At 34.5% G+C, this 16,021-nt stretch overlaps 1 protein-coding gene across 1 annotated transcript in view; it reads right to left on the bottom strand.

Moving 5' to 3' along the window:
* Positions 1-614: 614 nt before the first annotated feature.
* Positions 615-16,021, bottom strand: part of MMP16 (matrix metallopeptidase 16) — a 294,102-nt gene continuing 278,695 nt past the window's right edge. The window contains exons 9-10 of the mRNA XM_050801222.1: positions 15,238-15,353; positions 615-10,376 (exon numbers count right to left, since the gene is read on the bottom strand). Coding sequence (XP_050657179.1) covers positions 10,042-10,376; positions 15,238-15,353 — 451 coding nt within the window. The 3' untranslated portion in view covers positions 615-10,041. The remainder of the gene's footprint in view (positions 10,377-15,237; positions 15,354-16,021) is intronic.

Raw genomic sequence — 16,021 nt, 5'->3', positions numbered from 1 at the left:
CAGCTAATATTTGTATTTTTTTGTGGAGACGGGGTTTCACTATGTTGGCCAGGCTGGTCTTGAACTCATGACCTCAGGTGATCTGCCTGCCTTGGCCTCCCACAGTGCTGAGATTATAGGCATGAGCCACCATGCGGGGGGGGGGGGGGGTGGTGATTTCTTATATGGGATTTTGCCAAAGAGTTAATAGAAAAATTAATTCTGTGATTAAATTTGCCTAGACAACTATGATGTGTAACTTTAAAAAATAAATTATATTCATCTATTCAAAACGTAGTCTTTTATTTTTGTCAAGTCTTTGTAGAAACCTTAAATATCCTATGTTTACAGGCATTTGCCTGAAATATATTTGATGCAATGAAGTTTTCTTCTCCTTTATTTGATCACAGTTATAAGCATACAGTAACTAAACAGTTTCTCCAGTTGATGTGGCCAGTTTCATACACTTGCTAATTCAGGGAAATGCACTGAGGATTTTTCCCTAAATTAGTTTTCATTTTCTGTTTCATATGGATTAGAAAGACATAGATAGTAACGGGTACTGCTTATAAACCATATCTTACATATTGGTCATAAATGTATGTAAATCATTCATTGAGTAAAACCACAATGTCTATGAACCATTTTTCTGTTCTCTTATTTATTGACAGTTTCTTTTAATTACAACACAATGAATTGATGGTAAATACAGAAGATGCAATAGTATAAAAAGCCATTTAACCCTTCCCTTGGTTAAGACACTTACAGCAGACAAAAACTGCCCCACCCCTAATCCCCTCCTTGAATGGAAACAAAATAAATATAAATTAATAAATACAAAAAAAATCACTGCACAGCCCTTAACTCTTTGATTGCCATGGCAAGAACCATGCTGATGATTCTAGCTTGTGACATTTGTGTGGTTAAAGGTTGCCGCAGCAGTCAAAGGGTTATAGCATTGTAAACATAAGTACTTTGTGGAAAAGTTCAGTCATGTTAATGGTCTATAGCAATGAGATTAATAGCATGACCCCTTGACCTTTAATGACGCAACATTATAAGGAGTTAAAAGAGATAGTAGCTTGGTGAGCTGTTACATAGACTAGTCAACCACTTTATTTAACAATGTGCTATGAGGCCTTGATTTACTAATAAAAGACAACTTGTGAATAATAAACACTGTTCAATGCACTGATCAATAAAATCAATGAAAAAATTAATTTAAGCACCACAAAATTTTGCCTGATTTTATCTGACAGTCATAATACACTTTAGCACCATTTATTTAGCCTTATATTTGCACACAAACAAGCTTTGTGTTTGTCAGTAGAAGCTATCTGAAAAAAATTATGCCAGATTTAAGATGGTGTAAATGTATAGAATCCTGTGTGGGAAAAACATCACTACAACTTGCACACCTTAAAACTCATTCAGCAAATAAATGTATTATTTATTTCTTTCCTTGCACACAGAACACTACATATTATCAAGAACTTAATGAAATAGTGTTGAGTGTAATGAGAACAATGCAGAAACTTAAATCTAGATTTTAATACTCTCTCCATAACTGAAAATATCATGGGGAATTAAAAGAAAGGTGAAGTATTGTCAGACAACCACAAGATAATGGCCTACATATTTAATTTCCTGGCATTTCTCTCTGCTTCACAGTTTAATGTTATTTAAATAAAGTCCGTATTAATTTTAATTTTTTACTTTCCCATAACCACAATATAGAAAGAAAAAATTAGTTTTGTAAGAAGCTATAAAATGTATATTGTTTACCCAAGAGACAACTTCCCTTTGCAATTACTTGCATCTCATTCTGACTCTGAATGATAATTGTCTGTGCAATTTTTTAAATATATGGTATTTATTTGACAAACTAAGTTTATGGGAGCTTTTTCTCTTCATCTATCTAGTAAATATATATATGTGTGTGTGTGTATATATATATATCATATATACTATATATTCCCAAATCTATATTACCAGATAGCTTATATGGATGTCATAAATCTGCATTATCATACTGATCCGCCACTGGAATCAAGATAATGTTAATATAGGTATACACGTTTTAAAACATCTTAAAGATAGGTTACTATACTGATGAAGCAGGCAAGTTTCTCAAGGTCAATAATTGATTCTTTTAAAAAAGCATCAACCAACTATGAACTAATTAGATTTTATGTTTTTGTTTAAAAAGTTGTTTATTAAAAGTTATATTAGCGTAAAATTGAACTAGTAAACTCCATTTATTCCCTCCTATAATATAAAAACAAGATCTATTTGTTTAAAATTAGATACCTAAAAAAAATCTTTCAAAACTTTTAAGCCTGAAGCAAATTTTTATGGTCGAATCTCTAAAACCCCTGAAAATAGAGGTCTGCAATAGAAATGCTGATACAGTCAAAACCAAGGCAGCAAAAAGTTGCCTCTGTAACACCCCTAATTCTTTTATTCTATCTCTCTAACATATATGTAATTTACACATACAGAGAAATAGACCAAAGGATGAAGGTTTTAGGCATTTATGTACCCATGATGTACCTTAAAGAGAACACTATACTGTGACTACTTCCTGTATAATTATTTAAGATATATTCTCCAAAAGCAAATTTCCTTAGCTATCTCATCAACAGACAATACCCTTCATACTCAGCATTTCACTTTTCTCAGGGGAATAGCTCTATAAAAAGTTAGAAGCCAATGAGAGAGGTTGGGATGTATGTGAACTTTACTGGGACTGTCTTTGCATGGAAGTTTTGAAGGAAAATACCGAGGAACAAAGATATTTCCTGGGTACCACCTCTGATGTACAATACTGCTCAATACTGATTTTCACAAAGGGAATGGAAAACCAAATCTGTGTTAAAAAAAAAAAAAAAAAGACAATGTAGAAATAGAAAGAAATGCAAATATAGACAGAGACTGCATAAGACAACTCAGTAAGATGTATCTTTCCCAACCATCTGTATTTTTGGGTGACAAACAGAAGGCAAACAAATAATGATCTTAGAATTGGAGGAGCAGAAAAACCAGGCACACACACCCTTGCTTGGAAATTGTTTGTTTGGAAGTAATTAAGATAGTGAAAATTTGTACTTATGAACATATAAAGGAATAATTGATTTCACATCAGCTATAAAAGAAGTAAATGCCAAAAAGACCTAAAAACCTAATTTTACTCAGGCAATGGTATACACTAAAGAGCTGTGAGAAGACAGCCAATAATGTGGCCTCTGTGATGGAATTTCAGTAATAGCAAAAATTATAACATTGATTTAAGGATAACTCTCATATTACTACCAAAATCATTCATTCAAGCAAAGTATATTTTATCTTAACAATTGGATTGTTAATATATAGAGGAAACAGGTTCAAACTGGCATTATGTAACAGCAAATGAAACATGCATCCTAGTGACTTTTCAAATAGACAGCTCATACCAGGCTTTATTCATTCATATCTTGGCCAGACAGGCCAATGTAGCGACATACATTCATATAAAAGGTGGCAAGTACAAGCAGCACCATATCCTATCCTAGGAAAATGCATCCTACCATGCAGTCACATCTCATCAAAGCTTCATCATATATAAAGCATGTATAAAAAGGCCTGTGGCAAAAAGTATTCTGCCTGGGATCCAGTTTACCCACAGACCAAATACAAAAGAAATGTCTGTATTGTGACTGATATTTTTTTTTCATGGATAAAAACAAGTGGAAAAAATTCCCAAGAAACATCTCTATAAGCCAAGAAGTTTATCATTTTATTCTTGTTCACCATTCTTTTCTTCCAGTTTTTCTCTGTGAAATAAAGGTTAATGACATCTTGCTCTGAAGCTAAGTGACCTAACGTAAGTATATTTTCATATTTATATTTAATTGATTTTTATCCCTTTTTAAGGGCATATAAATTCAGCTCTACAGCAGAGCACATGGCAACGTTATATGAATCTGTACGACATTCTAGTTTATGATGTCTTTTCCTATACTGTTCAATGTGCCACGTAATGTGAGGATACGCTGAGTGCAGATTTGAATATTATCCCCAGTCCAATGATGTATAAAATAAATTCTAAGACACACTCATCTTTAAGTTGAAAAGGCATAGAATCCTCAGAAATCTCTATAAATAAATGTCTTTCATACATAACTTTTAATACTTACTCTGCACTGACCATGAGTTCTGGGTTATGCCCTTATTCTCCTTAGAAAGCATTAGTTATGAATGCCTGTGAAGTCTCTGTTATAACACTAAGCTTCGGTGATCTTATATCCTTACTTAGTATAAACAATTAACATTGTTCTAATAAATGATGCATGTCACGTCCAGTTGTAAGCTCATAATTGTGTTTAAAAATTGAAGACTGCTACGTACTTCTGCATTCTACTCAAAAATTGACAGGAATTTTACAATATCATGTGTTTTTCCCTTAATTTCTGTGAGTATGTCTAATCACTGTTCATTCTTAGGCTTTCTATACTATTGGTTTAACTTTCAAAGTGGACATGTATAAAATATTGAAACATATATTTGTAATTGGATGTTATTAATCTTACCTGAAACATTTCAGAATTGTGTCAAAATCACACCAATGGAAAAAATGGAAAATGATTTCAGAAGTACATGAAAGACAAAGGTCACAATTAGATGAGATTAGAACACTAAGGCAACTTCTTTGCTACTATGCCAAGTGTTTTAGGTTACATGATTATTGAGGTAAATTTCTATATCAGGGAAATGGCTTGTCTCAGGGGATTCTAACATTATATATCTTTCCAACTGAGGTTACTGAACACCTACCTCTTACATTTTTAGCCTGTAAGGCAATGCATGAGTATCAGATGTCTTTAAGCATGGTAACATCTAATAACCACTGGCTAAATATTACATTGATATATCACATAATCATCACTAGTGTGAAGAGCTTGAAGTGGCATTTCTTTCTCCACTATTTTATGATTGCTAAAGTAAAATTTCCAGTTGTATTATCAAGGAGTGCTATAGTTTGTCTTTATATCTAACAAAAGACTCATTTTTCCTCCTCCTCCATTTCCATTATATTTATTAAATATAATAATTAGCTTTCATATTTATGGTGTGGTGCTATTCCTGGTTGCTGCTTTCTTTAATACATAAAATTCTAATTTTTAAGACATAACTGTTAAAAATTTTCTGATATAGTTATGATTCCCTCCTAGGCAACGTGGAACCTGTGACTTAGCTACATATGCTCTGGCACCTATTTCCCATGGTCACAATATATCAACATCATGAAAGTACATGAAATCCAGCCGAATGATTAGATCCTCTTATACGATTGACTTGACACATTTTGTGATATTACATATTGGCTGAGATTGCTGTAATAGGTCATCTGAAATGTACATTTTTGGTTTATATAGCATATTCTATTTGACATCTGTGATACTTTGGAATATGCCCTTGAAAGCATCAGAAATAAAATAAGCTCTTTACCGTGTTTGCTTAAAAAGATCTTACCACCATCCAGAAGATTGTTTCAGTATATGCTACAATCTCACAGACTCAATACTATCAGTAAACCCCTTTATTAGTTTCTGGAAATGATTCCAAAAACTTAAAAATATATATATATTTTCATGACTCAGTTTAACTCAGTCTGTTTGCTTATAGCATCCATTCCTCTTCAGATAGCACTTTGAGTTTAGTTAATGTGGACACACTATTTATTCCACTGTAAGATCCACAAAGTGTGGGTGTGTATGTGTACCACACTAGAGATATTAGCATAATATGTAGAACTTGCAAATATGACTACCCCTACAATCCAGTTTATACACCATCATCTATGTACTGGAACTAGCAGTGAAGTTTGGACAATGTTCTTATCCACCACATTGTGTTTTTTAATGACCCACAGAGAGGGAATGAAAATAGGTACATAGTATATGAAATGGCCAAATTATGTGTTAATAAAAACTGATTATGAGTAATTATTAAATGTAACACTTGCTTTTTTCAGTAAACCAGTCTGTATCCTTTATTACTTAGTAATTATTTTTGGTAATCATTACTTAGTAATTTATCACATCGATTCAGAAAAGCCTTGCCCTCTGATTTATAACAGAAGTTGTCTTTGCTAGTATCACATAATGTTGTCTGATTTAGCTCTATAACCTTTGTAATCAGAAAGAGCATCTGTATTCACCTGCTCTGACTGCCATGTCAACAGATACTGTTCGGAAGTGAGTCAGTAAATTCACAACCTTATCTACAATTCTGATGCGGAATTACTGCTTTACAGGAAATTCAAACTGATCAGCTATTTTAATACTTCATTGCATTTGTTTAATAATACACAGAACAACAATATTTTACTAAAATTCTTAACTATATGGTCATTTTATGTGAAGAACATTGCCTTGTTTACATTTGTGTTTATATTAGATAAAGTAGTGATAAATGAAGCAGAACAATTAGTTTTGCAGGCATGAATGTGTTTTCATTTCAATTTGGGAAATGGTATGTCTGAGCTTTTCATGTTTTTAGTGATATTTGATGCCTCGCATATCTCTACTAATACTGAACTGACACCTTATGTTATTGACCCATGGAAATTTATTCCACATTGGTTTTGAATCACTATTCTTATGTGTTAGATCAATTACTTTCCCTATCGCTGTTCCATTTGGATTGAGACTTTTTTCCCAAACCCCAAGTAGAAGAAGAGTCAGGAACCATCCCCACAAAGTAGCTGGTGTACAATAAACAAATGGTATCCCAGTGTTTGTGATTACATTGTCCTTATTTTCTTATCTCTTGTAATAGTACAGCCTGATAACTGAAATGTTCTAGTCAAAAGAGTAGCCTTATATGCCTTTGCTTAACACATAACTCTTGTGTCATATTAAAGTAAATATGACCCAACCCTTATTCATGACATTTGCCAGAATTCAAGCATAATGATAGACTCCTTCCTTCTTAATGCTATGATTATTTTCTAGCCCTTTATACTTATAGTCTTATGACGAATCAGGATATTGTGATGAATGAGTAAAGAGGCAACAGATTGCTTATTCAGTTTCTTTCTCATTTTAGAGGAAAAAAATCAATTTTCAATGCAGGGTGATGGAGTTCCTCAATGATTTGCACATGTCCCAAAATGACACAGTTCCTCATTTCTATCTTTAGCAAAATATAGTTTCCAGTTATTTTTTTCTTGATATCAAGGCCCTAAAAGGATTAAACCCTCCTACAAGCAAACACTGTAAAAACGAGCTTATGTATATAGTCCTCCATGCTTAGCAGCAGTGACTAACTCTTTATAATATCAGCATCATCTAGAATGGAAGCACTGAAGTAAAGCTACAGGGCTGACTCTGGTTCTCATTTCTTGCTTTCTTGGCCCTTGCGTACATAATCTCCAATATCCTCTTAAAATATCATCTGCATTGTATGATATTTAACTGTAAAGCCATTCTTCTTTTCTTACTGTTCTTTTTTCTTAGCCTCACAGTATATATGCTCAGGTTGTAAGAAATAACAATCTGCAAGGCTTTGCAGCATGCCACCTACAATTATAAAATATTTTCCCCAACCAAATCATAAACATGTAGTTTAACCAAAAGGCATTCTAATTTTCATGCTATGTTGAGTATAAATATAAATTCAAGGCAGCCAAACTATCCATTTCGAAATAAGAATGTATACCTACACTCATTAAAAATCATCTGGAAATGTGTATTATTAGCAAATGAGTAAGAAATTTTTACTAGTATAAAATTCCTGCTTTATATAAAAGCCACACTGGCCATTCAAGTATTTGAGGTTTTTTTTTTTCCCTATAGTTTTTTGTAATTTGTACTAAAATGATGAATTTAGACTTGAAATTATATTATAATGAAATTAAAATTCACTTCTACCTATAGGGCATTTTCAGAGTGTGCATGTAAAGAGCAAAGTGTCCATCTGCAGATCGGCCATCACCACTCTCTCCACTCTAAGGAAACAGCTCATGCTCACTAGATTTTAGAGAACAACTAATCCAATGGAGAAGCAACACCAGATTTCCTTCAGTTTGTGCCAGTTTGCAAGTTAAAGGTCAAAGGGCAAAGACATAGAACAGGACTCTTCAAGGAAAATTTTCACAGAAGACAATGTTTAAGTTGTTGTTAATGACAGTCAATAGATCAATAATCAAGTTCAAGGCAAGCTGTTCATTGTTTCAAAAGCTAATCCCCTCAAAGCTGGCTTTCACACAAAGCCAATGTCTGACTCATGGGGTGCATTCATTCTGACCATCTCTAATAAGTTCACAGCCCAGTGGCTGTAAAGCCTTTCACTGCAAGAAGCAGCTCCTAAAAATCAATAAAGAGGTCTGTCAGTTGCTGACTTTTCTCTAGGAAAAAAATATTGATACAAACCTGCTCTGCAGGTCACATGAAAATGACAATACTGCTGTTAGGACAAATTACACTCAACAATGAAATGCTTTGGTGGTCTCTTGGCTCTGTCAGTGATCAAATGGACGGCTAAATGCCAGAAGCCACACTAACCCTTTGAGAACTATGGTGGACATGCAATAGGTAATGCACTGGAGCATATTCATGCAACTTCAGAGTCATCGTTTTAATTCATTTTTAAAATGGCAATGCTAACTGCATATACCAAGGCAAATTGAATTTTCATGCAATGGATTTTAAAACAGAAATTCAGTATGCCTGAAACAAAAAAAGAGAAGATGTAGGCTGTTATCAGTTTTTCAAATAAAATTTCAGTCTTACGAGATTCTTAATAAAATACCTTTTTTATTTGCCAGAAAAATTTTGGCAAGTAACATCACTTCTGTTTGTTATAAACACATTTATGTAGTCTTGTAAATCATTTAAAAATTACATGACATTATAGGACATAATGTTTTAAAAACCTGATCTTCTTGAACCTGTGACTGTTTTTACCATTGCCCAGTTCTGTAACTTATCAGATCACAAGACCAACAATCCTAAGACTCTGAAAGCTGGTGTGATAGTTCTCAAAGGGTTACACGGGTATATTACTAGTGTCACAAATCCTTGTAAAATAACTGTCACTGTAATCCACTTCAGAGATATACTGCTTCTTGCTCTGCTTTGTAATGAATATTCCTGACAGACTCATGGAAGGCCTGGGGCAATGGCCTAATACAACTTGGGAAGATTATCACAATGATGGAGGAGTAAGGTGGAAAGAAGGGGTTTAGAAATACTTCAAAAACAATTAAAAGGTCGTGTTTGAAAATAGCTATGAATATAAATGCGATGAAACATTGAGGACATAGCTGAGAACAGCTGTATAAAATGAAAAATGGATGTATTATTAAGGCTGTTACTATATTGCAGATATTTTGGCCCCTTGGTTGTTGGAAAATGGCTGTCCCAACAGTCTAACGTCCTGCATGTGTATTCCAAATCTCCCACCTGACAAAATGGTGCGTAGGAGACTATCCAAAGCAGTCAGAGAGCTATCTTCTTTGGAGACAAAGCTGTTTTGGGTCTTCACACTTTCCTGGAAGTTCAATTGTGGGTTTTTTGTTTAAACTCTTTTTTCCCTTTGTTTTAAAGCAAAAGAGAGAGAAAAAAAAAAAGAAAAAATAAAGAAAAAAAAAAAAGAAGGAAAAATCGTGGGTTTTCTGATTTGCTTTTTTTTTTTTCTCACCCCAGAAATGGGCTCAGACTTCAGAAGGAAAATAACATTAGAAACTTTTAAGAAGAATCTTTTCTTCTTTTTCTCCTCTTCTTTAGTTAATCCTGAAATTTTACTGGGCATTGAGCGTGCAGAGGAAAGGCCTAGAACTGAATGACAAAGAAAGACAAAGGACTGAAGAACAGCAGATACTGTGCATCATGGAAGCTTCCCCATGAGTGCATTTCCACTCATGTGCAGGACCAGCAACCCTCTGGGTTTGAAAGGTCAGCCCCGAATCAGGCTGCCACAAGCCTGCTCCTAGCTAGGAAACAGCATAACAGCTCTTGTCTTGAATCTCAAGTTACCACAAACTCCTGCAAAAGAAAGAAAGAAGAAAAAATCCCTACATCACACCCACTCTTGCATAGAGCGTTTACAGTACAGTATGTGGCGGGGTGTTCCTTTCCTCTTGAACTGGAACACAGTGTAAACCAATACAAGGAGGCATAAGGCCAAGATGCAGGGAATGACAATAGCTATGGCTTTCACAGTGCTGGCTGTGTTGTCCAGTTTGATGACAATGTCTACATCATCTGGTGGGCTGTGTCCTTCTTTAACTCTGTCTGTTGGTCCATCACAGCCCATAAAATCCTTGAGGATGGATCTTGGATATCCAGGTTCTACCTTGAGTATCTGGTTGTTGAATTTCCAATACTCCTTTCCTTTGTAGAAATACGTAAAGCCTAGGGGGAAAAACATACACACACACAGGTACCACTTATTTGTGACAGTGTATATGTAGAGAAATGTTATTAAAATAGGCTATGTCTTAAGAGATGTATTTTAAGGCCCTTCAGTTTTCATAGGAAGAAAACACTATTTTCAGCTCAGCTGTCTGTTAAGATGGCTGTGGCTGCTGTGCTCCAGGAATGATGCCATCTAATGCCTATGGAAAGCTCAGTCCAGAGAGAGAAATATCATTTACAGAGGACTGTTCAAAGACTGTGCTATGCAATCTACTCCTAGTCCAAGCTAGAAAAGAGAACCTTATCTTTTTGCTCGCTTATAGGACTGCTGTTACAAAATTACATATTAGTGTGATAATATCAACCTATATTGAAAGATGCTGAAACAGCCTTATAAACTGAAACACTGTTTACTCTCAGGCTGTTACTGGGAACATTGTTCAATGTATGATAAATAAGCTTCTCTATGAAACACCTCAAGGGAAATTTCTAATCATCTTAGTATCAGGAATCCGTGCTCCTTCTAAACAACAGGTTTCCTTTTGTAATTTGGATGAGAAATCATAATAAAATATAAATCATAAAACTGGAGGGGCTTTCATTTGTCTGCAAAGAATCTCAACATGTAAAGACGTATTCATAGCATTTGGTACTCTAACCTCATTTCTGGCTCTAGGTCATAAACATTTTGTTCCTTCTCCTTTTGTCCTCTTTATTTTACTTTATTAAAAGTATGTTTAATTTGTGTCACCTAGCTATATTTTATAGAAGTACCAAAGCCATTATTCACTATTTTAAGAATAAAATAGAACATAAATCTACAATTCCATTTTTAATACTTCCTAGTACCTTATATTTCACGGGGAGGAGGTGGGATGTGGGAGGCTCAAGTAACATGCAATTTATTTTCTAAAACATTATGAATGCATACAATACACTTTGTAAGCTCCTGATGATTAAACTACAAATAGGGACATTTTTCCTAGGTCTGTTCTCCAAATTTTATCCTTTTGTTGGGCACATATCCATTTTTTTTCTTTCTGTCCACAGCTCATTCATGTCAAGTTTCTGTGTGACTATAATACTTTGACTTAATTTGTCCTTTGAGATAAAACTTAAAAAAATCAAGAAGAAATGTTTTAACGCTATAATTACTTAAAACTATATTTTAGGAGTTATCTATTTTTGATAGAAAGCATAATTCATAGTTTGTAATCATTAATGAAGGTAATATTTTTTCCTGTTTTATTGAGGACTTATTATGGAAGAAGCATTGTGTTAAAGTTTAGTAGATGACCTGTCTTTTAATCCTCACAAATACTCTATCAGGTAGAATTAACTATCCTTTCTTTTAAGCCCACGATATTGAGGAACAGAGACAAAATAACATGCTCATGTTCTGGTGAACACAAGATTTAAATCTTGATCTAGATCTAGAGCCTGGATACTTAATAATTTTTTAAGACTGGATCCCTTTAGATATCTACTGTCTTTTTCATTTGAGACTGAGTTTCGCTCTTGCTGCCCAGGGTGGAGCGCAATGTCCCGATCTCGGCTCACGGCAACCTCTGCCTCCCGGGTTCAAGCGATTCTCCTGCTTCAGCCTCTTGAGTAGCTGGGATTACAGGCATATGCCATCAGGCCTGGTTAATTTTGTATTTTTAGTAGAGATAGGGTTTCTCCATGTTAGTCAGGCTGATCTCAAACTCCTGACCTTAGAGATCTCCTGTCTTTTATCAAATACTTGTAGTTTAAACGTCCAAGGGTGTGAGAGGTATCATTTTTGAATGAAGAACTCTGACATCTCTCAAGAAATTTTAGATAGGGCAGATGATCACTTCAGGGCACTTTATTCTGGAAATCATTCTGTTCAATGCCATAAACACCTACTGCTGCTTTTAGTTTCGTAGGACAGTTTTGCAATGAGGGCAACTTGCCAAGTGAAAACAGGTGTATGTAGATTCGAGTTGTTCTGCTGAGAGTTGGTATTTGATCACATTAATGAAATTCAATATAATTACTCAACAGGCTTGGATGAAGAAATGGGCCTGCCATTGTAACATTGAGGGCCTGCCAAATAACAGTACATTAGACAATCATAGTTAAATAATGGCATTCATCTAGAATTAAACAGACCTTCAAAACAGGTGAATGCACTTCTTATATAAACTGGAAACCAACAGCCGGAAGTGTCCTCATCTTCAATTTTTAGCTAAAGCTAATTACTATGGAGCTACTGGGCATTACACAAAAGTTAAGAAGTTTCTATTTACATACTATACAGTTCTGTAGGCCAAATTTTATAGTAACACACTCCACATATAGGAGTAGAATTGTAGTTATTGAATATACTTGGTACACATAAAAAGTCTAGGTTTGTTGTAGAGGCTCATGCCTGTAATCTCAGCACTCTGGGAGGCCGAGGCAACAGGACTGCTTGAGCCCAGGAGTTCAACACCAGGCTGGGCATCATACAGGAGTTACAGACCAGCCTGGGTATCATAGTTAGATGAGACCCTGTCTCAGAAAAAAAAAAAAAATGTCTAGTTACTAGGAGATAGTGTAAGGTTTGAAAGGAAGTAGCCTAAAATCTTAGTAATAGAAGTATGTCAAACCTTGACCCTGCAAAATTCATCTTGTTCAATAATTTAGGGTTTTTTTCATTTATGAAAGTCAGTTGGTTGAATAAATATTTAGGTATTTGTATTTTTTTTTCTTTTAAAAGCAGCTTTGACATGTATTTTTGTATACATGCTTATGAAGAACAACTTCTGGTGAATTCTTAACTAAATTTTCATTGTTTTGAGAAATTCTGGAAAATAAATTAATGAGGCTATGTTTTATTTGATGATCCTTTTATGTTTGACTGAACCTTACTGGACTTTTCTATTGTTTGATCCTAAAAGTGTAATGAGAGATAATTCTCCACAGCTGGTACTACTATATAGCTTAGGAGATGCACCCTGAGAGGAGGGTCTCTGTGTTCTATTTCTTACTCTTACATGCTCATTAGTAAGAAGTTGCTATTTAATACATGTGGATGAATAAACTGATGTGCTCATCTTTCACATGTTTTCATTTCTTTGTCCTTTTTAAGTGTATAGCTTCGAAAGTTTTGAGGCACATTATTAATGTGATTTTACTACCTCCGACGTGACTTTATAGTGACTTCCTTTACTCTCTTATTGCTTTCCCTTTTATCTCAGAGAGTTATGTTTTAATCTTAGTCTCACTGTACTATGGATTTCTGCTTCTGTCACATACAAGTAATATCTTAACTTGGTCTTTCAATTTTCTGAGCCAATAGAATACAAACAAATTATTTTTCTCAGCCAGTACTATGATCAGGACTTCAAGGTTCTTTTTGACTTTGCCTCTGCCTAGTGTTCCACTTCTGGGACACCATCACACAGAATGTAGTGGTATATCATTATACATACAGCAATGCTCAAAAAACAGTACATGTACTTTGATTTTTCTGATTGGTATTAATTTATCCTGGTTCTAAGTTCTTTCAAGTTTATACTAGCATAGAGTTTTCTTTTTCTTCCTTTTTTTTTTTTTTTTTTTTTTCTGAGAAAGAGTCTGGCTCTGTTGCCCAGCCTGGAGTGCAGTGGCATGATCACAGCTCACTGAAACCTCCTTTTCCTGGTTTCAAGTAATCTTCCTGCCTCAGGCTCCTGAGTAGCTGGGACTACAGGTGCATGCCACCATGTCTGGATAATTTTTATATTTTTAATAGAGATGGGGGTGTCACCATTTTGGCCAGGCTGGTTTCAAACTCCTGACCTCAGGGAATCTACCCACCTCAGCCTCCCAGGCGTGAGCTCCCATCCTCTGCCAGTGTAGAGTTTTCTTAATCTTGCAATAGGCTTATGGTCAATCACAGTTTTCAGTGCTAGTGTGATTTTTTCACTCTCCCCTGACTCTTTCATTAACTTTGCTTTCTCTTCCTTGCCCCTAGATGCACTTAAGTTTGTCTTGCAAAAGATGCCTATTTTTGCTTATGTTGAACATACGTCACAGACTTTTCATGTTATTGAGGACATATATAATATACTATTTTCTTATGCTTCATATCGAAAATAATTTGATGAGGTAAATTTTTTTCTCTGTATTTCAGAATGTCATTTTCCTTTCCTTTGTTCTGAAATATTGCATATAAATTCAATTTCAAATTATTATTATGATTTATTCGTATTTACTAATCCCTGGATGAGAAGAGATATGTTTACATTTCATATATGCCAACAGATAGGGGAGTACTGATTATCCATGGCTTAGCTAACTTTCCACTCGGGATCTAGCTGAATGTGAAATCCTGGGATAGCAAGTAAAGAGGCAGCTCTTGGATTTTTTTCTTGTTATTATGCCATCATATATCCACTCTATTCTCACTATATTGAGCTGGAATCTTCCTTCCTTGCTGACACTCTAAGTCAAAGAATACATAAAAAATTATAATTCTCAACATGCATTATTACCAGATATAATACCTCGAGTGGCACCTCTATCTTCCTTGTGACCGGTTCTGTCCCATGTATTTTTATTATCTTTACAGGAATTTTAATAGAAATACAGGTGAGATTACTTCCAAGGTATACACAACTTCCATATTCAACTATTACTCATCTTTTTTCTAATGACTTTTTTACAAACTAAAATAAGTGGAGGTTAAAAAATGTCTACAGCATAATATTACATGTAAATCTAGGAAAAAAAGTTCATATAAATAGAAATACAGTATTACATAGCTCCAGTATAGCACTTTCCAATGGCTTAATTTAGCACACTGAAAAAGCCTAATGTGTTACTAAGATAGCAAACTTATGAAATGTAGAAAGCACATGTTGCATACCATTTTCTTTGTGTACAAATGCTCCCTGAGGAGATTCAGGGATCCCTTTCCAGACTGTGATTGGCTTGGGATAGCCAGGGTCCATTGTTTTCATTTCTTCACTATATCTCCAATATCTACAAAGGATAAAAACAACAACAACCACCACCACAATAACACACATATAAGGGAAAGATTATGCATACAAACAATAATAGCTAACATTTATTAGACCTTTGCTGTGCGCTTGACTTTGTTACCTGTGCACCTGCTAATGATTTACAGAACTCCAACTGGCAAGCTCTGATTTAAATAACTGAAAATACAATTGGCATAAGGCATTTATTCTGTTTCTTCTCCTGCATATATTAAAAATGGGCATCTTATTGTCCATATCCTGCCTGTGTTAAAAATAAGTTCTTATTCAGTATGCTAAAGTGAATAAAAAGTGCTAGCTAAGTATATTTATAGTTCATAAGGACATCACCAACCTGCATATATATATCAGAGGTTTTCATGAGTTTTTAAAATCTTTCTTAGGAAGCAGAACATTTTTTTTTGAAATAATCTTAAGTAGAATCTTGATTTATTTCTTCATTCAGTACATATTTAGTGAATATATATTATGTTGCTGGCATTATTGTAGGGCTAGAGATACAACCTTGAACAACACCGATATGCTGTGGTTCTCACCGATCTCACATTATAGGATATGTGAGGATATGAGCAATAAACTAATTTATCAATAAATATATACTATGATAGGAGGTGATAACACCTATGAAAAAAGCAAAGCAGATAGAGT

The sequence above is a fragment of the Macaca thibetana genome, chromosome 8 (genome assembly GCF_024542745.1).
Source record: "Macaca thibetana thibetana isolate TM-01 chromosome 8, ASM2454274v1, whole genome shotgun sequence".
NCBI lineage: Eukaryota > Metazoa > Chordata > Mammalia > Primates > Cercopithecidae > Macaca > Macaca thibetana.
This window is presented reverse-complemented; position numbering and strand designations above follow the sequence as displayed.